Source organism: Mauremys mutica, chromosome 13 (assembly GCF_020497125.1).
Source record: "Mauremys mutica isolate MM-2020 ecotype Southern chromosome 13, ASM2049712v1, whole genome shotgun sequence".
NCBI lineage: Eukaryota > Metazoa > Chordata > Testudines > Geoemydidae > Mauremys > Mauremys mutica.
Window position 1 is genome coordinate 18,272,766 of NC_059084.1, and position 25,648 is coordinate 18,298,413.

Below are 25,648 nucleotides of genomic sequence, written 5' to 3' on the forward strand. Positions count from 1 at the left end.
AATGAAAGATCTCTGAAAGGATTTTTTTCATAATCTCCTAATACTAATAAATTAAATGTCCCTTGCAATAGTGATACACTGGGTTTTATAACCCTGTACAACATGGCATGTGCTGTTTTATACACAACATGTTGTTCAGACTTACATTAAAAAGCTAATGCTCCTACAGTCAGTAGGCAAGTCAGTGATGCAAGGAAAAGTACCAGTATAACTCCCAGTAGTGTTTGCATTACTTCATTCTATGGCCAACATCTGGCTGGTGACTTCGGTGGTCATTCAGAAGGTTCTTTGCAGCATTTTACCTCTCTGACAAGCTAATATTTCCTGCAGTAAATATTGCCTTCTCCAAGCTGATACTTTTTTAGATAGAGGTTAAGCACCCGTCAGAATTACCTCCCACCAACAATACTCCAGTGCCTTGTAAGAGTCTAAATCCTACGACATCTGCCTGCATTTATTGGGCAAGGAATCTCATAAAATGTTACACTGCTGTCAGCTGTGAAGTTATTTCAAGTGAGTATCTGACCTGCTAAAGGAGAAGATAAACTCAGCCCATATGTACGCTGTGTCATACTGCTCAACTGTTTGCCATTAAGCATAATGTTCCCTTCCACCAAACAGCCTGCTCTGTATTTCTATCTGGAAGGACTTGGATACTACTGAGAAGAGCACATTGTAAAAGCCTATATGGACAGAGTGGTTCTGCACAACAGCACTGTGGCATTTTACTGCAGTAGCTTCTGCTAAAGCATACTGCTCTTTTAGAAACACAATGAATCTCGCACTAACAAATGCCTCCTGTAGAATACCCTGTTTTACACCACCAATTTAAAATATCCCCATGGGGTTACCACTACGATTTTGTTCAACCTTTGGCTTAGAAACCATCTCTATTAGGCTGACTGATTTTTGCTGGACACTTGGGTGACTATTTAGGACATATTTCCTTGTACAACGTTTCTCGACCAAAGTCTCCTCCTTATGCTGCTTTGGGTCTGTGACCCATAATTCATTACTCACCCATGTCTGTAAAGCATGATGAACAAGACTGCTGTAAGGGTTTGGCTTTTATCTTCCTTTTTCTTTTTATAGGTGACCTGCTCCACATAAGTCAATTCATTTTAAGAGTTTGAAAGTTCCTAGATTGCCTGCATTCACTATCTGGAGTCTGGTGCTGGGAAAGTGTCCCCTATATTATTTGTGAGAAAATGTTCACTCTAACGAGCTTTATAGGTTGCTGGTGCAGGTACCATAGGAAACAAAGTTACATTTTCTTTAAAAATACATCACAAGGAAACTTTTTAAGCAAGTAGTAGACAATGCTGCAACAAAAACTTAGCTGAATTCAGTACAATTCCACATCACAATCTCCACCATCAGAAAAACCTCTTGTTGGACATCTCAGTAAAGGGACCAAATACTAAATAACCCTTTCATCCTAGCAGTGGTCCCTTGCATGATCAAGTTTGTGGCACATTAGTAGGACAACATGAAATAAACTTGTATTGCCACTAACTGTGCTGTACCTGTCTTGTGGTGAGAAGACCTCAGTCTCAAGGGCTCTCTATCAGACACCTTCAGCCAGCACTAATATCTAGTTACACAATCTAAACTTTATGTGGTGAATAACAGACATGAATGTTATACAGGAGCTGGTAGCAAACCCTATATTTAGGTTGTCCACTATTTTCTGGGGGCACCACATGGGACTGGAACCTGGCCAGGTGCCCTGCAAACACAAGCTTGGACCCAACAGCCCCTTCCCCTTGGGGGCACCACATGGAGTAGCAGTTCCCCTAATTTGTGGGGGCAAGGAGGAGAAAAAAGTGAGCACTGGCTCTCCCATCCCTGGACCCAGCACTTGGACCCAGTGGGCCATCCTCCTTCTGGGATAACAGTCTTATCTCTATCAACTAGTGTAGTTAGTCCTATAGGTCAAGTGGCAGCAGTTTGTGCTTCAGTGCTGACGTTCCAGGGTTCAAATGCTGCTGATAAATATATCATGGCATTGGAATAAGGTTTGTTACAGTTGTACATAATGTAGTTAGTTTTTATCTTTTTTCCTTTAAAAAACACTTCAGACAATTACATTATTTTATCTTTAAAAAAAAAAAGACCTAAAAGGACATTATTTGGTTGTAGCATTTTACAGTTAGGAAATAGCAGATTTACTTGTCTGTGCAAACACATGTTGCACCCCTTTGTCCAGATGCACTGTGACAGCCTTTAATCACATGATCACATTTTTCCCCACAGGATCCCTGCCTCATTCAGTGCACAGAACGGACGAATGCACAAGAGGGAAGAATTAAGATTACACAGACCACCGTAAATCTGGCATTTTCTAATTTGAGTACTTGACCTTGCAACCTTAATGTTTCTTAATGTAGTTCTTTGTATATAATTTTATCTAGACTATATTAAAATTCCCTTTACTTGATAAATATTTTCATGAAAGCATTGTTAGGGTTCCCAGTCAAGTATTCAATTAACCTTGTGTAACTTTTAGAATATTCTATTCAAGCCTAGAATAAAGTTGAGTAACCAAGAAAAGCTTCCTTATCTTTCTCCTCTTTCTTCCCTCCCACTAAGTTATTTTTGGTATACAACATACTCTGTTGCAAAAAACAACACCCCCCAACAAAACAATGCCCCCCCACCCGCAAAAGCATGCACTATCACCCCCATCTTAAATCTCACTGTAAACTTAGTCAATGTCAGGCACACTTCGTGAAGGAATTCTGATTGCAGATGAACTTGCAGTAAGATCTTTGGAATACCAAAAGTCCTCATGCATAATGATTGCAGAGCTACGGAGTTTCATGGTTTACAACTCCGTCTTCTGCTTCTGTTGCATCACTTTGTACCACGTGCTTGTAGATTGGGTTAATGATGCAAGTGTGGACTAAACCCTATTTTCTACTGTGATACCAAATGCACATGAAATAGAATCATCGATAATTTCAAAACTAGATGCCCATTCCCCATTCAGGTATTGACACTATATTCTGAATTTTTTTTTTCTTTTTTGGCAAATGACCCAAGAGGTGCAAGATAATCTATGTAATTTAATTCTGCTACCAGAAATTAATACATTTTGGAAATTGAGTAACACCTCTTAAAATCCTGTAGTTTGATGTATTTTCAAGCTGAAATATGAATTTCGGATGTGAGCTGATTCAAGTATGTATTCACCTCTTAGCATTAAATATATTTCTATTAGCCCTCAGAAAAATATGCCCTTTTTCCTGGCCTTCTTTTTATGAGTTATACATCATTCCATTGCTTACTAGAGATGGGGAATTGAGACCCAAGATCTTCTGGAAGCAAAGATGTATTGTTTCCTTTAGGGTGTATGAAATCATTTGGTTTGTAATTCAGATCGCAATAGAAACAATAGTATAGATTCATAGAAAGGAATCTCAGCACAAATCTTTGAAGTGCTATATACCTTAGAATTCTTCCAATTTCTTTTTAATTTTAAAGCTGCATATATATGAAAGAGTAAATATAGATGGTCAATACAGAATTCTATTGCTTTGGTCCAATGAATTAACTGCATTTTTAATCTAAATCCTGGGAAATTCTAACTATATTTGCATTTCTAAAGTACTCATTGGTTATGGTGCGTAGGCACAGTCAACATTCCTTGTAATCAGGTGTAGGGGCTTCCGAACAGTCTCCTCTGTATTAGAAACTGCTTTGTGATGGGAAGAATTAAATAACCTGTGCTGTCTGGGTCCTGATGATCAGAGGGGAAGTAAGTCAGACAACCCTTTAATGGCACTTGCCAACTAAAATCAAATCTTAAAACTGAAAATAAAAGGGTGAGCATAACACAAACTGACAAGAGCCTGGAAACTCAGAAGTAAGGTGGGTTCCCAACCTTTGCCCATACTATTGACAGGAAGAAATTGAACAGGTGCTGAGGATCGAGTGCCAACTTGGACTTCACACATCCAGGACTTCAATGTGTCAAGCCAACACTATTTTGCATGTGTAGATCCCTGTTCTAATAATTGTCTATTGTTAACAGTTACCTGGAAAACAAAGAATTTAAACACTACATTCCCTTGTAATATATAAACCAAATTCTTATCGAGGAGTGTTACATTGTGAGACACCATAAGCAACACAGCAGTTAGGCTCTAGTACACCAAATCCCAGATTTTCAGACTAGCCTCAGCCAAGCCTTTCTTTTTGCAACAGGTGATGACCCAATCTGTGCTTGCAAATCAGTGAACAGTCCACATGCTAAAATTTATAGCCACAATTCATCTTGGTCACAGAAAAAAATACAGGATAAGAGGGAAGATCCTTTCATGGATTGAGAACTGGTTAAAAGACAGGGAACAAAGGGTAGGAATAAATGGTAAATTTTCAGAATGGAGAGGGGTAACTAGTGGTGTTCCCCAAGGGTCAGTCCTAGGACCAGCCCTATTCAACTTATTCATAATTGATCTGGAAAAAGGGGTAAACAGTGAGGTGGCAAAGTTTGCAGACGATACTAAACTGCTCAAGACAGTTAAGACCAAAGCAGACTGTGAAGAACTTCAAAAAGATCTCACAAAACTAAGTGATTGGGCAGCAAAATGGCAAATGAAATTTAATGTGGATAAATGTAAAGTAATGCACATTGGAAAAAATAACCTCAATTGTACATACAATATGATGGGGGCTAATTTAGCTACAACTAATCAGGAAAGATCTGGAGTCATTGTGGATAGTTCTCTGAAGACGTCTATGCAGTGTGCAGCGGCAGTCAAAAAAGCAAACACGATGTTAGGAATCATTAAAAAAGGGATAGAGAATAAGAGAGAATATCTTATTGCCCTTATATAAATCCATGATACGCCCACATCTTGAATACAGATGTGGTCTCCTCATCTCAAAAAAGATATACTGGCATTAAAAAAGGTTCAGAGAAGGGCAACTAAAATGATTAGGGGTTTGGAACGGGTCCCATATGAGGAGAGATTAAAGAGGCTCGGACTTTTCAGCTTGGAAAAGAGGAGACTAAGGGGGGCTATGATAGAGGTATATAAAATCATGAGTGATGTGGAGAAAGTGAATAAGGAAAAGTTATTTACTTGTTCCCATAATATAAGAACTAGAGGCCACCAAATGAAATTAATGGGCAGCAGGTTTAAAACAAATAAAAGGAAGTTCTTCACACAGCACACAGTCAACCTGTAGAACTCCTTGCCTGAGGAGATTGTAAAGGCTAGGACTATAACAGGATTTAAAAGAGAACTAGATAAATTAATGGAGGTTAAGTCCATTAATGGCTATTAGCTAGGATGGGTAAGGAATGGTGTCCCTAGCCTCTGTTTGTCAGAGGGTGGAGATGGATGGTAGGAGAGAGATCACATGATCATTACCTGTTAGGTTCACTCCCTGGGCTGGATGGACCTTTGGTCTGACCCAGTATGGCCGTTCTTATGTTCTTACATTCTTATGAAGAATCCACATTCTGTTCCAACAATTTATTCAATATTTGTTTTGTATTTTCCAAGAATTTTTGAAGTTTCACACAATTCCATAGCATACTTATTAAGTCTGCTGGTGCAATTTTTCCAGGCCAAACTGTGCCTGCAAAAAGACAGAGGTCTGTCTTTTGAAAATCTGAACCTTACATCTTAAGATGCACAAACAGCAACCTCCAGTTGAAATTAGTTTTGGATGGGTCTTTCTGCTCAGCCAGCAGCTCGTTCCTCTTATCTCTCAATACTGCTACTGCCCAAAGCCTACAATGATCCTAATTAATCTCATCACAGATAACATGCAGGACTTGTGCTCAGCAAGTCCAGCTATTGAATATAGACTCAACTAACATGTCCCCATTCCGCACCACTGTCTTCCTCAGCTGGCAGGCTAAATAAAGAATTTTCCATAATTTCACAAATTTTAAGGCCAGAAGGAACCATCAGATCATCTAGACCAGGGGTCGGCAACCTTTCAGAAGTGGTGTGCTGAGTCTTCATTTATTCACTGTAATTTAAGGCTTCACGTGCCGGTCATACATTTTAACATTTTTAGAAGGTCTCTTTCTATAAGTCTATAACATAGAAAGAAACTATTGTTGTATGTAAAGTAAATAAGGTTTTAAAAATTTTTAAGGAACTTCGTTTAAAATTAAATTAAAATGCAGAGCTCCCCACCAGTGGCCAGAACCCGGGCAGTGTGAGTGCCACTGAAAATCAGTTTGCGTGCCGCCTTCGGCACCCGTGCCATAGGTTGCCTACCCCTGATCTAGACTGACCTGGTATAACACAGGCCATGGAATTTCATCCAGTTACTCCTCTACTGAGGCAAATAACTGATGTTTGACTAAAGCATATCTTCCAGAAAGGCCTCTAGTTTTTTTTGGAGAGGAGGGTAGATATTTTTAAAGCATTAAGAATCAAGCGAAGTGAATTTTCATTTTTATTGCATCTTACTGAGTGTACAGATAATATAGTGACAACAGCCATTCACATATAGATGGGCTTGAAAGAATCCTCCTCTACCCTTGTCTCTGGAGGGCTTCCTCTTATCTTCTCTTGAACATTTCAACAGATGATACCTCAGCCACCACCCGCAGGAAATATTCGTCTTCAAAATGTATGCCTATTTTTGGTTGTAGAAATTCTAGGATGCAATAAAAACTGCTATTTTTTAATTTAACGTAGTTTTTGGCAGTGGGGTTTTCCCAGTTCTCCACTGAGCCTTGAGAATCTGCTCCCATCCAACGCCAAACTTGAAACCCCAGCAACCGACTCTGGTGCCCAAGACAGATCATACTTCCAGCCACTGGCCGGGCCAGGTGGAATGGATGTTCCAAACCATTTTTTAAAATTAATATCTCATTGAAAAAGACTCCCTAAATTACAATCAGCCATCTGTATGTCTATCTTTCTCGCTCCCCTCCATATCCAATCACATCTCCCTCCCAAGTTCATGAAGACCTCATTTAATAAAGGTTTAAGAGTACATTTTTATGACCAAGTTACAACAAACAATGACAACAAAAACCATGAATTTGAATGCAAGTGTCAACAACAGTGTCTCTACGGCAGCAAACCATGGCAGAGTTAAAGCAGGGTTTTCTCCGTAGGTAGCAGTAGCACAGATTCCCTTGCAACATACAGTGCAGCATTGTCAACACCTTTCTCTCCCCGTCCATGACCCCCCTCTGCCACAAAAATGCCTGGTTTGAAAACAAAGTAAATTTAGCATGGTCAGCCTTTGGTGTTTTGAAACGTTTGAAAGGGAGACTGTGCTGCTATTCTAGGGGAACTTGTATTTATACTGTAAAAAGTGAGGTCTGACCCCTTCTGACGAGAGGCCTCTCCCCCTTGAACTCACTGTGATATGGGGCACAGCTCTGCCGCCATAGTCTTAGACTGCGACTAATGCGAACCAGCTGGTGGAGCAGAAGACTTGAAAGGGGCTACTCATTTTCTAGGGAGGTTTTAATTTTATGAAGCTAAAGCATCTTAGTGACAGTTTGCTGAGAACATTCTCTCCCTCCCTTTCATTTTGGGAGACTTCAGATGGATTTATTGTCTACATCCTATAGTGTAACTCACATTACTCAAGTGTGAGCTTAAATTACCTCACCATATACTTGTATATTTCATCACTAAGCGTTTAAGACACTAGATTTTCAAATATTAGCACTCAGTTTCTCCTTGTTAAACACACATATGCACACCGCTAATCACTTGTTACATGGGTCCACAAGCACCTATTTTGTACATGTGCAAGCATTACATAAGATTACTAACAATTTAGGCATCCATTTTAAAATGTAAAAAATATTACCTATGTTGTACCTAAATCATGAGCTAAAAATGTTCCCTTCGTTAGAAAACCCACATCTGCCTACTAAATATATATTAAGTTGGGGGGGGGGGGGGCTAGTGGGGGGGGGTTTAAGGTAGGGCAATATTTCATATCACAAATATAGGTAACATATGCAGTTAAGTCCAATGCAAGTCATCACTGCAGATATGAAATCTACTTATCTGTTAATTCGTTATGATATCTGCTATCTGCACAAGGAAGCTACATTCTCAGCAGTAACAAAGAATTCCCATTTATAGGTTTTTGGCCCCAAATATATGTGCACAGAACTCAATACTGCCCTGCAATCTCTTGCCAAAGACAAGTTATTATAGTTACGTAACTGAACTTTTCCTTATAATATACGAATTATTCTGTGGCTAAAGGGATTTGGATTTTTTTGGTTTTTAAATGGTGGGCAAACACTTTCCTGCCCAAATAAAGCGTTTGGAATGGTCTTTGGCTACAGTTTACGTGTTGTGCAATTTCATTAGCACGTAGTTTCAAACCAGCAGTTGTTTAAGCAATAATAATTGAAGAGCTGGGCATTTCCTGGGGATTAAGGACCAGCTGGGAGGAGATGGCCTGAGGTGCAATTAAGGGACCACACCCGCTCACTAATCCACAGGAAATGCCCTGCAGCCTGGTCCTTATTGCTGTTCCTACACAGCTGATGCACTGTATGTTAGCCAGCATGGCTGCTGGAATTAATATTCCATTCAGCTGATCAAATGACCATCTTGTCTTGTTGCAAAAGTCTTTTAAGAGTAAGGAGTGACAATTTTGTTTTTACAGAGGACTAGATTTTGTTCTGTTACATCAGTGAAAATCCAGAGGAAACTCCACTGAAGTCAGTGGAGCGACACCAGTGTCAAAATCCACAGTAACTGAGGGTGAAACCAGACACAGAGTTCCTTTCTCTCTTACACAAACAGACATGCGCATGATGCGGCACCATCAGTAGTTGGCGCCAGGAAAAGAAAAGGTGGCACCAAAAGATACAAGAACAACCAAACAGCAGAAGGGGAATAGCAAGAGGGATGGAAATGAGAAGGGACACACAAGAATTGTTAATACACGTGGTAGAGCTGGGTACAGCATGGAGTGTTAGTGTTGCTAAGAGGGGCCGCCCTCATGTATTGGATGCCAGTTGCCTAATGGCTGTCAGCTGTGGGGATGGCTCCTGTAACAAAATGAATATAAAATCTGCTCAACATTTTCCAAGTTTCAATCTTTTAAACATTTTCTCAAAATTCTGAATTTTAACAAAGGGGTTGAATTTAAAAAAAAATTAAGTAATGGAAAATTTCTCCCATACTCTGACCGGCTATCATATTAGAGCTGGCTAAAAAATTTTGTTGAAATCTTGAATTTTGGCCAAAAAAAATGGCAAACATTTTTCCTATTTTTTTGATCAGCTCTAATGGCTAGAACAAGATTGGCAAGGAAACGTCCAGGATTATTAATTATTATTATTATTATTTTTAATTCCCTTTGCTAGGATTGGTGGCACATTCCTTTTTTTCCCCTCCCTTGTTAATGAAACATTAAGGGTCAGATTTTTTAATTTTATTTATTTACTGGCCATATTAGGAGTCTAAATGCCTGCACTACTGTGCACCTAATTTGCATGTGCAATTACCACAGTTGCAGGCAAAACAGGTAACTGGCTAACCGGATGCATTTAGGGATTTGCTCATCTGATGTCTGCACTCAGTTTCGTAATTGGCCTTTTAGATTGTTTAGGGCATGGACTGAATTTAATGTGCGTGTCTTGTAGCATGTTATCTGTGCTAAACCAATAATTTCATAAGCAAATTAGTACATTGTTGTTCTTCTAAAGGGTCTGAAGATTTGTTAAAAGGGTACAATATCTCTCATCTATTACCTAGTCTAGGATGTCATCTTTCTGGGAAAAGCTGGAAAGCTTGTCTCCCTCACCAACAGAAGCTGTTCCAATAAAAGAGATTATCCCACCCAGCCTGTCTCTCTAATCTTTCTGGGAGTCAGTACTGAAGGTGTGTGCCTAGATGCAGGTCTACTGAGGGAATGGTACAGGTCTTCATACCCAAAAACCTTAATTAGGGATTTCAGTTAGTGAGCACGAGGGCACATTACCTTGAAAGTAAAAGGGTCTAAAGCAAGGCGCTCCCTCCTCTTTTCATTTGAAATCGCCCTGGGAGCAACTGGTACCCCCAAATCAGTCACATATCTAGCCTGGTCTCTCTCGTTTTCCTATCTCTGTATTCCTGAATTTCCTTCATCGTGAAAAACATTTTATTTTCACAAAGATATTGGTTGTATGTAAATTTATATGCCAGTTACATACATTCACTATTTTAGAACAAACATAAGGTTTCAGGGTGTAGCCATATAATTCAAAGATTGATCACATACTAAGATCCATTGTATTACACTGCAATGACATTAAAAGAGATTTCAGTTTAAAATAGCTTTGTTATATATTTCATTTTATGCCATATGTTCCAAGATGTGAAACTGCTTAGTCCTATCCCCTATGTTTTACATATATGTGTGACATTGTATCAGATATTTAGCATATGGATACTGGCACCACATTAGGGTTATTTTCCTGTCAGGGGCCAGGCCCACCTTTTCTATTTCATTGGGTTCCCCCACTATTTCTGCAAAATAGTGTCCCTCTTATTCTGCAGATCTTTAGTGACAAAAATTATTTTTTTACTCCTGTTAGCACATGATGCACACAATTGGCATCTGGAGTTCCAAACGTACAGTCAAATTCTACCCTATAACAATGACTAATGAGATTGCACAGGTGTAAGGGAGAGCAGATTCTGGCTTCAAGAAACCTTATTACTTATAATGATGGACAAGGAGGAGAGATTCTGGCTTGATTCTCATTATCCCAGGCTAAGGCTGTGCTGGCATTTGGGGGGAAAAACCTCAATTTTAACTTGGGACCTGAGAAAATGTGATCTAGAGTCACGGTAAGACAATGCATGTGGAGCTCATGATGGCGTTTGTTTACAATCTTGATTGGCACAGTACATCGATGATATGCTCCTATTCCCTGGCTGGATGTGTGTAATTCTTAGAACCAGGGTTATGGTGCTAATTGAATATTCTGCAGGATTTGTTTAGAATTCATGGTTTCACCAAACACTCCTGCTCATGAACTCATTCGCTAAAATATTAACAGGAAATCAGCACTAAATGCGGGCAATCACAGTTGAAGCTAATTCATTTACAAATTATATTTTTCAGTAATTTTACATCTTTACCCAGGAGAACTATTTTTCTCACAAACTAAAATGCAAAACTGTCCAACATGGGGTGCTGTAAGAACCTTTCCTGATCATGGTCGTGCATGTGTCACAGTCTTTGAAGAGCCTTTTTCTCTTTTAAAATGATGTAAAATGCTTTGTCCTGGATGCAAAGTTTAGATCTTGACTTTTAAAGCCCTCCTGAGCTTTGGCTTTATAAAAAGTAAATAAATAAATTGTGCTTTCAGCTGTTTTAGCCCATCACCATGACTCACTCTGTGGGCTCAACAGCAGGGTGACCAGCAGGACTGATCTGAGCTGGGCAGAGGTCCAATAAGGTCCTGGAGACAGAGTGAGCATGGAAAGTCACTTGTTAATGTCAGGGAGAGAAAACGATCTGCCCTTGCCCCCTCCCTCCCAGGTGCACTAGCGTGGGAAAGCTTGGAGTGCACATTCCTCAGTAGCAATTGGGGCAGGAAGGCTCAGAGCATCCCAGCCAAACCTTTCACCAGCACTCAGGAAAGGTAAATAAACTTTAGAGACAAGGAGTTGGTTAAAGCCCTTGTGCTCCTGAGCAGCTAGGACAGGGGGAAATGTTTGTTTACTACAGGAAACAGCCTATTTATTCCTGGACAGTTTCCTGGGGACCAGCACCTGCCACTATAAAAATTCTTTTTACAATCGCAGCTTTGAGAGGCTGCCTGAAATTGTCCACTGGGGACAGCGATAAAGCATTGTGAAATGATCTGATATAACTATACAGCCTAGACACAGTGGACACTTGAAAGACTTCTATGTGTGCTGACATGCATGAAGTTCTTTCCAGTTCATTTTAAGTAAGATTTACACATTTTAAGTATAATTTGCCTGCGTCAGTAGTTTTGGACAAGTAGCATACAGTATTTGCATTCACAAGTGATAGTGCACAAGATTTGCTCATACAAATCTCCAGATTGCACAAAGAGAGGCCATCTTTGAACATGTTGGTCCCAAGTGAGTAATGAGTACCTTCCAAAACAACGCAGATTTTTGTAGCTAATACAAAGCACATGTGCAGACCCTCTAAAAGGTCTGAGGAAACAAAAAGTGGGCAGGAATATTACCAGCCTTACAAGACACCATTGGAAAATGCCTGTACTTTGTCAATAGCAGTTTTACAGCCATTAGCACTAAATCTCACTGAAGTTAATTGGGACACAGTACAGCTGCTACTGCTGCAAGGGGACATCAGGCCCAGCATTTCCTGACACAGATGAAGCTGCATTCAGTCCACAGCATTCCCATATCTAGAGCTGGTTGTAAGAACAAATGGATGCTTTTCCAATGATACACAGAAAGAAGGGTCCTTACTGCAGAACAGCATGCTTATTGTTCAGAGTTACTATAAGACAGAGATGGAGAAAGTGGAAGCAACCATTAATCCAGTGACAGGGATGCTCAGGAAGAATCCTTTACATTTCAGGACAGAATAAATATATAGCTTCCAGGGATGTGATCAGCAGTTGATAAATTCATTCTGGATTCCTCCAAATGCCTCAGTATAAACCTGATCCAGAGTTCACTTAAGTCAATGGGAGTCTTTCCGTTGATTCAGTGGGCTCTGGGTCAAGTACTAGATAAGGCTGATGTTTACAGCCAATTCCTCCAGCGCCCCTGTATGTCCTACCAGTGCTATTGTGGTTAAGGATTCATCAGTTTCTGCTGGCCCACATACTCTAAGGGGTGTAGTAGCACCCTACAATGAAAACTGGCTCTGATAATCTTAGCATATGACATCTCAACCCAGGATCACCTCTCCCTTCCCAACTTCCTTAGATCATTGCTGTATCGACATTTTAAAAAATTCTGTTTATGGTTATGTGTCTATTTAGGGTTTGATTTTTTTAAAATTTAAAACCAAAAATAAAGCAGAGCAGAGGACAAGTTATATTCAGTGTGTCCGTCCACCCCTTCCCAGTTGGGCAGGAAAACAATTCCCTTTCTCTTTCTTTGCAGAGCGTCCATGGATAGTTTAGATGTAAACAGAAAAGGGCACTGTAGTGACAATAGGGCCATAGTCTAGAGATCAAAAGAAAGGACTGGAAGACAGAAGACATGGGTTCTCTTTCCTCTCCATCACTAACTGATTACGTGACCTTGGGGCAGTCACTTAACTTTTCTGTGGTTTAAGTTTCTAAAATGTGTTGAGAATCAGAGAAAGGAGCAAGATAAGTGCAAAGCATTATTATCATTTGTATTTTGCTTTCCCTCTCCCCGTTGAATCCTGGAGTGGTTTGCTCTGTCTTTCTAACTGCTTGTCCTTTCCCTTCTATAACCACAGTGCCTGCACCCTTGGCTTTTTGAGGCTTGCACAGTCTAAGAAACAGCAGAAATATTTTGCATATAGATCACAAGTCCTCAAGTACTCAGTCCCTTAATGTTCATTAGTTTAATTTAGTCACAATTCTTCACATCACAGAGAAGTCACTGGCACTTTAAAATGTAGGTGTACTGAAGTCTAGTGAAGGACAAAATTCCAGGTGAGGAGAAAGAGGAGAAAATACATTTTTTTCATCCTGTCCAATTCAGTGCAACCTTTATACTGGACTCAAAGTGGTGTGTCAATACTCTAAGTGAAAATGAAACTACTCTCCCCTTGGATATTCTCCCCTTGGTCTCCCCTATACTTCATGTATAGGAATGACGTCACCCACTTTATATCAGTAACACAAAATCAGTTCTTACATACTGTGCCCGTCACTGTAAAAAGCAAAAGCACACTGGTACATAAAACTGAAATTATTGTGGCATATTTCCTCTCTCCAGCTGCCAGTACATTAGATCTAATCATCACTTCCTGCAGTGTTTTCTGGGCAAGCACTTTTAGATCCAGATTATTAGAGCTACTGCAGAACCCAAACTGTAGTGCAGATTGCCCTCCACCCACCCCCGCCCCCACAATTTGTTTTCCCTTCCTGTAAGGATTTTGAAAATGAAGACACATCCCCCATCCTCTTGGTTAATGACACAAGCAAGTATTAGAAAATGAATACTAGTCACTAAGGTCAGGGGCCACAAATGCCCCAGCATAAAGCAGACAGAATATATAAAGTATCAAGAAAGATACTGGAAGTGCATCACTCCCAATTCAGGTATCTGACTGACAGTACCGAGATGTTCAGCAAAAATCAAATTCCATGGCATCAAAAAAATGGGCTAACAAAAAAAGCACAAATGAAATTCCAATATTGTAATGTACTTTATGAGTTTTAGGACTCCAAATCAAAACCAACAAATAAAAAGCAGCGTTACCAACTCTTGTGAGTCTCATGATATCTGGTGGTTTTTCTTAAAGCCCCTGTTCCTGGAGTCAAAGTAATTAGGTTGAAACTCAGGTTTTACAGGGTGTGTGGAAGTGGAGTAAATTTCTGGCCCTCCCCTCATGATTGTCGAGAAAAGCTTGAAAATGTGACCCAAAGCTGTGTAAAAATCTCAAGCTTTTTAAGCCAATCTCATTATTTGATTTTTGGAGCCTGACTCATCATCTGTGGGCACCTGAGGTTGTCAATATTGAAAATGGTTCTTCCATACTCAGCATATTTCAGATCAAAACAGCAGCGATTTGGTACTCTCCTGTTTTTCTTCATACTTCCAACAGATGAAACCTGATTTTGCTGCCTGGTGCTTGAAGCTGCAGGCCTTAGTAGACTATAAACTGCAAGAAAACTAGCCATACTGACCATGCATCTGGTAGGTGTAAGGTGCTTGTCCTGTTGTTGGGGTACTGTAGGTGGATCCATAGCTAAGAAACCCACTCTGTCCTGGAGAATGGCTCAGACTATCTTCTGTTTTGATGCCTTTGGAGAATTTAAAAGGAACCAAATGCACAATGTTAGGGTTCTGCTTGATCTCATCATATACAGGTATAACAAAAAATGTCAATGCTCATGACATTTTAGCTAGAGTTGGAGCTGATCAAACTATTGATTTTTAATATTCAGTTTGGATTTCACCTTCTTTTTTATTAGCAAAGAAATCCCAATTTTTGAAAACATTTTCATTATTCACTAGTGTTAGCCAAATATTTTTCTGAAATAATGTATGACCTATATGTTCACCACAAACTATTTGTGTTAACTATATTAAGTAGTCATTATTGTGTGATTGGTTGCCATGATACAGTTTCTGCTCTCGGAATGGATGACTAACTTAAAGACAGGAAAATAATAAGTAATCCACTTTCCAGAAAGATTTTTTGGACAACTAAACACTTGTGCCAAACTTCATTAAACTTTTGCAGTTGTGAACATTCTGAGGGGTTCTCAGAATGCTGGTAACTGCTAACAACGTGGTCATATGAATTATAGTAAACTAAACTCAGTTACTTCTATTCACGTAAACATTCATGATTGACAGATTTTTTTAAATTAAATTATTTCATCAGCTCCATTTAGAATGAGATAACGCAATATTTGTCAGCAGGTCATATTGGAAGGATATCAGTTAGGTGTCAACACTAGATAGTCACATATAGTTGACAATAGTAAAGCTGAGCTGAGCACAAATCCCTAGTCAAAATCTCCTTGGTACTAAAATCAGGCAAGTAAAACGCATGTCAAATCACAGGAGGAGCGGCACTAACTGAATTTAACATTGCAAGATGGAACCTTTGCAGGTGGTGAAAGGGTCTGATATTTTATCACCCGGGCCTGCTGAGATCATGCTGCTGTATTTTTAAAGTAAACAGCTGAAAGGTGTGTCTTTTTTACAAATCTTTTGGCCTCTGCCTCTTTGCATGTGTATTTGCACAAAACAAAATATGGTCACAAAACACACTCTGAGCGCCATGGTTAAACAAAGAGACTATTGATGGTCTGCTCTTGGATTTATGAGCTGCCCAGGTTGCTGCCATTTTTGTGCACTTCTGGGCAAACCTTCCAAAGGGACATCAAATTCATATGGCTTCAGCCAACCAAGTTGTTACTGTCTATCTTGGCCAATCCCTTCAACCTGAGACAGCACAGTGAGTCTGCGCTTGCTGAGGGTGGGAGTAAATTTTACTGAATAGCTTCTCCTGGGACAAAGTCACTTATTTCTAAGGAGAAATAATCAATGTTAGATGAAATCCATGCAATTTAAATGCAGATTACCAACGGGATAACAACATTCCATACTGAAACCCAGGAAATTTGTTTGGACAATGAGTGAGCGCAGGCTGTGGTAGGTGTCAGGCTCCATTATTGCAGGTAGAGCCTGTCTGCTAGGGGTTTGTGGGTGATTGCAAAGAGAAGGTGTTTTTCATAACATCACATTTGTTTTTCAATTACATCAGCACCATGCATGTGAACACTCAACCTATTACAGCCCCGACCACAATTAATCTTCAGTGACTGGGCCTTTCTGGAAGTCTAAAAATTGTTGTCAGACAGTGAAATAACTTAGCACCAAATTAATTTCCACACAATGCTCTGTTTTGTCTAGAAACTGGCCTAGTTTTATATTTGTGTCTAAAAACAATACTGCTTCATTGTTCTTGGTCATCAGCCAGGTGGGATTTCTCATATACAGTATCATATATATTATTGAGGGTGGGGGAAAGGGAGGGAAACCACTGTTCAAGGATGGTAATAGGTAATCTACAGGATTTATAAACAGTATGTGGGCCTGACATGTGTGTGCCCTAAAGACGCTAGCCAGTAGCAAATGGCCATATTTTCACCTGCTCTAACAGGGACAACTGTTCAGCGTTTGCCTTGGAACCCATCCAGCCGATACATTTGTGTTTGTAATTCCAGAAAATCAACTCAAAACATTCCTCTAATCGTCATGATAGATTTTACTTTCCCAAGCCTGTTACCCAGGCCTTTCACAGATTGTTAGGTTGAGTTTTCCTTAACTAAAAACGTTGTCAATAGCTGTGTAACCGGTTTGTGATTTTACGGCTGTATGTTGGGAAGCAACACTATTTACCAAATAAACAAGGGCATGGGAGCACAAAGACTGTCAAAACTGACTGTAGGATTGGAAACAAAACCACACAGCAGTTTTGGGTAGTACTGAATGACTCAAAGGGGGCTCACGGTTTCAGCTGGGGATAAGCACCCACAAGTCTGGCTGTCCACCGTTTCCAAGCCATAGCTAAACAACATGAACCTCTTTGGTCTACAAAACTGGGTAAGACACTTCCTAGGAAGAGTCTTTCCCTGTAGGATTTTAGGGATTTCCATATGGGGCTATGAAAACCAGTTTTGTGAAAAATATATTTGAACCTCAAAAATGTTTGGTTAATGTTTGGGTGATGGTTCAATTTTATCCAACCTGAATTACTAACTCAAACTTTGGTTGTTTAGGCCCCTCTGTCATTTTGTGTCTTATTTACAGTCAACTCTGAGTATGCTATAAGCATGTGAATAGCACAATTTCAGTAGCAAGTAGATCTACTGAGGCTTTACAGTGTGACTGAAAATAATCAAACCCACCCAATAGATCTCACATGACATCAATTTACACTGAATGGAGACTGGCTCCCCTACAATTTGCACACACAGAGGAGGTGGAACAGATTCTTAGATGTTGAAAATGGTCAGACAGCCTCAGGAAAAAAATCTGCTTTCCATTATCTTTACTATACAGTATGTCTGAAAACATTTATTGCATATATAGTCTAAATGTATATACAATATTTAATAATAATATCTTGCAAATGTATTAGTCTCTCTCATCACAAAGCATTGTGTAGTACAGAGATCATTTCACCCACCACTTGTTAAATTTACTCATTTGCAGCCTAACAACCGTTCTGTATCATCAATGATACACAACAGTTTTTACGAAGGAAATGAAGACTGGCTCATGTAACTGAAACTGCAAAGGGAACGTAGAGAGGCAAAGCATAGTTTACAAAAGTAGATTTTTTTACTACCTCCCCCTGCAATCTTGCAAGACTGGACATAAAGGTCTAGATCCTCTGCTGATGTAAAGCAGCACAGCTCCAACTGCAGTCCAGTGAGGCTATGCCAGTTTGTGCCAGCTGAGGATTTACCCCAAGGTCTCCAATGGTCACAAGTGGTCAGAGCCTCATTTCAAAGACGGTACCGCCAAGAGAAAGGCACTTTCTAGGGGGCTGGGTTCAGTACTGGGTCACAGGAAATTTCACCAGCTACTGACTCCCTACTGTCACTCTTTGCAGCACCTGGATTTTTCCAGGAATTCTCCTATTCTGCTACTGACCAGATCCAACCCTACTTAGTTGATAGGATTGTAACTCAGGCTAGTATGTGCCATTCCACTTGAGCTGAATATCCGGAGAGTACAGAGGAAAGTCTTTCTAAAACTTTTGACAAATCTGAATTTTTCTCTAAGCCAAAAGAGAAAAGGAAGAAACCCCATCCACGACAGAATTAAAGAGTTTTTGTCTGGACGGTTTAATCATTAAGTATGTTCTTTTTGGGTCAGAAGGATGAGACATTCTCTAGTGAAAGCAGAAGCTCTTCGAGATAACCTAACAAAGTAAGATTACTCACTGTAGGAGGGTATTCCATAAGGTTGTCCTGGTGGAGGGTACGCAGCGTAAGTAGCGGCTTGCTGGATTCCTGCACTGTACTGGGTCTGTCCATAGGTTGCCATTGTTGGAAAAGATGGGACTGTCACTATATGGGGATGATGTCTGTTCAGAACAAGAAAACAGATGGTCTGTGGCAATACTAAATGTATATGGTTTTCTAGAGTAATCTCGTTAATCTAGCTGCAAAAACTTCCAGTGACATATTTGACTAGAATGGCTACATGTGGTGTTATGCTGTGTATTACGGGCATATAAAATATGCCACACTGGGTCAGACCATTTGCTCTAGTACCCTGCTTCTGGCAGTGGCCTACAGAGATATCACTAAGTGAGAGGGCACAATGCCACCCTAATCTTTGGTCAGTTCTATAACCTAGGGCTGCAACAATTTTAAAAAGTGACAATCTGTGATTTTCAGGTTTCATAGAACACCTTTGAAATGTCACATTTTCCACTATAGTCACTTATAAATGATCCTATGTTCAAAACAATAAGATCTGCATTCCCGGGGTAGAAATGAGTTGTATGGAGACCTCCAAGTTTCTTTGACTCCCTGTCCAAGAAATGGTTTTCTGGGGCTAAGGCCAGGTCTACCCTACAAACGTTTGGAGGCACAGCTGTATTGGTCAGAGGTGTGATGAGGAGTTCTCTGACTGACATAGCTGTGCTGGCAAAAGGCCCTAATATAGCATATTGCTAAAACGGTCCTTTTGTTGGTATAGTTTATTTGGCTCAGGGGATGGGGAGGAGGTGAAATAAGCTATACTGGCAAAAGCATGAGAAGCTTCACCGGTATAACAGCATCTACATTAGGAGTGATTTTGCTGGGATGGCATACCAATATAGCTATACCAGCAAGGGGCTCCTAGGGCAGATCTGGCCTGCGACTTGCAGCAGAACAGGTGCAAAGGCTGAAGGATCATGTTCTTCAGGCTTTTCAAGGTTGCAGGGGCCCTCGCAAAATGGTTAATCAGCAAAACAAAGTTTATAATCTACAGTACTTGAGCTCTCCTGAACGCTGTCAGAAACACTCACTCTGTGGAGCAGAGATGGAGAGGACACTGTGATGCAGCTTTGCTGTTACCTAAAAAACAAAATTAAAGTGTCTCTATTTTCAGTAACATTCTGTTATATGGCTAAGTTGATGCCACTGTTCTGATCATTGCTAGACACAGAAATTTATACAGTAACTAGAACAATATTTGTACTGAAATCCTCAAAGACTTTTAAGGCAATTATGAGAAATGACAGGGTAACTTTAATAAAATCAGCTTTATGTGCACCCAGGAACCTATCAACTGATTGACTACTCTACTGGGTTTTTCTTGATATAGGTATGGAGCCACATAATGCTGGTGGGTCCAGTTCTGCAGCCACAGCAGTCCCAGCGATTTCACTACCACTACTCATGTTGACTACTCAGCAATGCATGATATCAATAGGACTACTCATGTGACAAGGGGTGCAAAAACAACCTCTTCAGTTGTGAAATGACATTTACAGAACACACCATGTTCTGCCTTTAAAATTTCTTTTGTATTCCCACCATTTGGTGTCTCACTTTCTTTAAATGCATCAGGACAAAGGTTCTTTAAGTTTTCATCTCTCCTTGTACTGGATCTTGGAAGACAATTATTGCCTAGCCTATTGATTAAAATATTAGCACAGGACTGAAAACTGGTAATACAAGTGAACACACATAGGTTGCCTTCCCACATACAATATGTTTATATTCAGCAAAACCAATAAAATCTCTTTTAGAGTCAAATTTAGGTTTAATTAAGACTTAAAAAAAGCCCTGTTAGCTTAACTTCTGAGTTGCCTTATGCCACAGGCATGCATTCAGCAGGACACACAACAATGTGTCCTGATATACCAGACACGCATGCATTGGGGTGCACTCACAATGCCCCCTTGTGTACTAAGCAGAATGCTTCAACAATGCCATCCAACATGCTAGGTCACAATTCCTAATTGAGGCCTTCAGATGTTATAGCACTATAAACAACAAATCATAATCAGTAATGTCAGGCAGGACACATCCACCATGTTCCTGATGTCAACAGTGCTGTCCAACATGCCAGGCTAACTGCACAGTATGCCAAGGAGTACACACCTAATGTCATATTGCCCAGCGCCAGCAGTGTCATTTAATGTGTCAGGGAGAACATGCATGACCGTTACATTACTCAGGGGCAGCCCCAGTGCTGGCATTTCTATGCAATTTGCTATGCAGGATTCATAAATGGCACCCAACTTGTCAGGCAGAACAGAACGCACCTGCGCTGCAGGCCCCACAAACCAGAGCAGGGGCACCTGCAGCACCTCCCAGTGCATGCAAGTTGCCACGTGACACATGAGGCAGGAAGCATCTGCAGCGCAATCCAATGTATCAGCTAGGACATACCCACAATGCTACAAGAGAATTATCCTCATTAGGAAGTCATCTAAAATGATACGACTTCAGTGTGTTCAGCAATGCAAAAGTTAGTGAATTAAACATTTTAAACATGTTATTTAATGAAATATGCAAATATGTATAAAATCTAAATATATGGAAATAATCCTATGGGCTCAAGTAACTTGTCATTCCATTAATCTAGAGAGAACATTTCCAAAATATACAGCATGCTGTTATATAAAAGATTCATCCTTCCCGGTCTCTTCTCCAGCTGTCTCCTGGTAATTAAATTATGCTCCCCCCACCACAGCTTTTTTCACGGTGGTTTATGTGGTTTTATCATTTTTGTCCTAAAATTAGGATTAAATTGAAGTATTAACAAAAAAGACATTAAACCCAACGGAATTTTTTAATTACAGACTTAATAAAAAATTATTTTTATCTGTTGTAATTTTTTTGTTTCCTTATTTATGGGGAGCCATGAACATATTAGCAGAGCAATGGGTACTTGATAAACAAAATTATTATTAATAGTAATTAAAAGGGAAATTATTTTTTCTAAATTTTAAATGTTTATATTCTCCTTCAATAATATTATTACTACAAATGAGTAAACAGATGCACTCCGTGAAAAATAATTATTTATTAGAGCTGATCAAAAGATAGGAACATTTCTATGAACATTTCTGCAAAAAATTCATCCCTTTTTTGGTCAAGGTTTCAAATAGTTTAAGAAAAGTTTACGCAAAAAAAATCAACATTCACAAAATGTATACGAATTATTTATTATTTACTCATCTGTCTATTTATATAGTTGTGTTAATGTTTTTACAGAACTTAGAAGACAACTACTTTAAAGCTTAAGTGACTCTGTTTAAGTCCTTTTTGCCATATTTAGGCATCTAAAGAAAAGCTGCCTCTTTCCAGAGATGCTAAGGAAACTCTCCCTACTCTTCTCATTCGCTGTCACAACACTCTATCATTCAGGCCTGAAACCTGGAAGTCATCTTTGACTGCTCTCTCTCTCTTGCCCCACACATTGAAGACAGATTCTCCCACTTCCTTCCCACGCAATGTCTATGAGACATCTTTTTTTCTATGCCTTTCTACCCCCCAATTTGGTTACTGTAACCTTTCCTTCCGGTTTCCCTGACACGTCACCTGCCCTCTCCACCTCCAGGACATAACAAACATAGCTCCTGAGATCATATTCCTTGCTAATTGCTCGGACCGTATCACCTCCCTCTTTGAATCCCTACTCCACTCTGTGCAGGGCCGGCTCCAGGCACCAGCGCAGCAAGCAGGTGCCTGGGGCGGCCAACGGAAAGGGGCGGCATGTCCCTCAGTCCCTCTCGGAGGGAAGGACCTGCCGCCGAATTGCTGCTGAAGAACGAAGTGGCGGCAATCGTGGCTTTTTTTTTTTCTTCCCGCCACTTGGGGTGGCAAAAACGCTGGAGCCGGCCCTGACTGTGTGCCACTTTCTCCCCAACCTCTTCTGCATCTAATTCAGCTTCTTGTCCTTCCCTTCAGAGCCCTTCCTGATTCTACTCCTCCCTACCATCCGCCACACCTCCCCTAACCCTCTTCCCTCTGCCAGTTATGGCCCCCTTGACACAGTGAGTGAAATCCTGACTCTATTAAAGTCAATGGCAAAACTCCCATTCACTTCAATGGGGCCAGGATTTCACCCCACTGTTACTTCACTGCCCCCACAGCCACCTGCATATCTTCTTCCAGGCTATCGGTTACAAATAGAAAGCTCTTTCTGTGGCAACCCACAAATCACTACCCTCTCCACATCCAAATCCACCCTAAAGGACCATTCTACCATGATGTCTAGGACAGGGGTTCTCAAACTGGGGGTCATGACCTCTCAGGGGGTCATGAGGTTATTACATGGGGGGTCGCGAGCTGTCAGCCTCCACCCCAAATACCGCTTACCTCCAGCATTTATAATAGGGTTGAATATATAAAAAAGTGTTCTTAATTTATAAGGGGGGGGGGGTCACACTCAGAGCCTTGCTGTGTGAAAGGGGTCACCAGTACAAAAGTTTGAGAATCACTGGTCTAGGAGAAACTTGTCAGCTGATAATGGCAAGGTAACTGTCGAATCAGGTCCTATGCCTTTTAAAAAGGAAAACCATTGGGCTACCTGACATTGTATTTAATGATGCATCTAATCACCACCTTGACTACTTTATACTTTGTTCCCTTTTTGTCCTACCCTTCATTAGTCTGCCTGTACCTCTCATATTTTACAATATGATGTTTTCCGGGCAGGGTCTAGCACATTATCTGTTCGTACAGCACAAACTGCATGGGGGGTACTGAGGGAAACAAAGTAACAGTAATAACTCCTCTAATGGCCTTGGACAAATTGTTTAGGTTACGGTGGGATTCTCACAGCAACCTAAAGGAATCGGACATCCCCCTTGGAGTTGAGCACCTAAATCCCTGAGGCTTTTTTGAACATCCCAGCCCTAACCTCTCTGCCTCAGTTTCTCCATCTGTAATATGAGGATGCTACTTACCTACCACAGTGGGGTGTGACTGTAAGGATTATTTCATGTTTGTAAAATATGTAGACAATAAAAAGATGTATTAGTGATAAGGAGATATAGGAGAAAGATTCTCTTTAAAAAAGTAGGACTTACCTGATTCAACAATGATTTCACTATGAGCAATTTGCTTAGACTTACCTGCAAGAAAGTTTTTAGTACAATTAGATTTTAGATTCTGAAAATGAATTCTTACTTTTTCTATAGCCCAGACCCTCTTTCCCCTAATAACACTATATTTTTGTAAAATACTTCCTTTTTATTTTTCATTTTTTAATGCCTTGTGTGTTGGAAAATGGTGTGAGAACTAACAGTCCAACAGCAGCAGGTTCGTTTTATTTCTGCATATTTTTTAACATTAAAAGCAGGCTCAGGGTTGAATATGTATTCAATACATTATTTCAGAATGAGAAATAGGCACTTCTTCTGTGGGTATGCATGTCCATGTATAACATGTGTTACTACACTCTTTTGGACCATTGCTTTAGAATACTGTCCGTTTTTAATAGGATGTTTTATTACTTATACTTTATGTCCTAAGGGAAAACGTAAGGTAAGTTAAAATATAACATTTTGATCCAAATACTCTGGGCGAATTTGCATATACAGTTAATATGATGTCACATACAGTGACAGTAATTGCACATGAAAATGACCACATAGACATCTAACTGGACATCTGCATGCACAAACATTGCAACTGAACTTGCAGCTGTGACAATTCCATGTGAAACTAAGGCACATAAATTTGTATACATTTTTGCAGATGGCACTCTGGAAATCTGCACCCTAACATTTGCACAAATATTTTCATTTTCCCCAAATTAATAAGTAACATTTTTAAGTGAAAGAATATAACATATAATGTTGTTTGGGGGAGCTTCTCATAATATGAAAAAAAAATAGCTACAATATTTCTGGTATAAATCCAAGTGCACAGCTTTTTCTGTAATGTCTCTTATGTAGCACAATAAAAGTTTGTAACACTTTACAGACATATGAGAAGAAAATGTCTTTGCCCCAAGGAGTCTGTAAGTTTTAGCAAAAAGAATGAGGAGTACTTGTGGCACCTTAGAGACTAACAAATTTATCTGGGCATAAGCGTTGGTGGGCTAAAACCCACTTCATCAGATGCATGCAGTACAAATCAGGTCAGACCTAAAAGTCGCAATTCTTCAACAAAAAAACTTCAAAAACAGACTCCAATGAGAAACTGCAGAACTGGAATTAATTTGGAAACTGGACACCATTAAATTAGGCTTGAATAAAGACTGGGAGTGGATTGGTCATTACACAAAGTAAAAACTATTTCCCCAAGCTAATTTCTCCCCTACTGTTACTCACACCTTCTTGTCAACTGTTTGAAATGGGCCATCCTGATTATCACTACACAAGTTTTTTTTCTCCTGCTGATAATAGCTCACCTTAATTGATTAGTCTTGTTATAGTTCGTATGGCAACACCCATTTTCTCATGTTCTCTGTGTGTATATATATATCTTCCTACTGTATTTTCCACTGCATGCATCTGATGAAGTGGGCTTTAGCCCACGAAAGCTTATGCACAAATAAATTCGTTAGTCTCTAAGGTGCCACAAGTACTCCTCGTTCTTTTGGCTGATACAGACTAACACGGCTACCACTCTGAAACCTGTAAGTTTTAGCTCTAACATTTCTATAAATATATACATTTTAAAGGTATTTCTTATAGATTCTGATCCTTCCAGCAAACTTTTTGAATTGGTGGTCATGCTATACATGCGTCAATCCAATTTAATTCCTAAAGGCTCAACAAACACAGATACAACGTGTAGCTTCTAACATACGCAGCCAACATACAGTGGCTTCTAACACCCTGCAAATAAAGGGTTAAACATGATAGTTAAACATAATAGTCAGTGCCTTTTGCTAACTCTGCTCCCACAGGAAGGCTGAGGGATCCTGACCACAGCAAACAATAGCTGGAATTGTACTGGCGAGAACTAGTTTGGCTGCATCATTTGCCAATAATTTTTAAAACAGATTTAACATTCTTCTGTTTCCTTCACTTGAACAGTATAATGGGGTAGATGGCG

The 25,648-nt window shown here is 39.9% G+C and overlaps 1 protein-coding gene across 2 annotated transcripts in view; it reads right to left on the bottom strand.

The window, feature by feature from the left end:
- The window catches only part of EYA2 (EYA transcriptional coactivator and phosphatase 2), a 150,692-nt gene that overhangs the window by 68,057 nt on the left and 56,987 nt on the right, over positions 1-25,648 (bottom strand). Inside the window, exons 3-6 of one of the 2 annotated variants that reach the window (XM_044986041.1) lie at positions 23,671-23,715; positions 19,651-19,699; positions 18,575-18,717; positions 14,792-14,908 (exon numbers count right to left, since the gene is read on the bottom strand). In XM_044986041.1, the coding sequence (XP_044841976.1) occupies positions 14,792-14,908; positions 18,575-18,717; positions 19,651-19,699; positions 23,671-23,715 (354 nt within the window). The remainder of the gene's footprint in view (positions 1-14,791; positions 14,909-18,574; positions 18,718-19,650; positions 19,700-23,670; positions 23,716-25,648) is intronic. The other variant, XM_044986042.1, reaches the window with a different exon arrangement.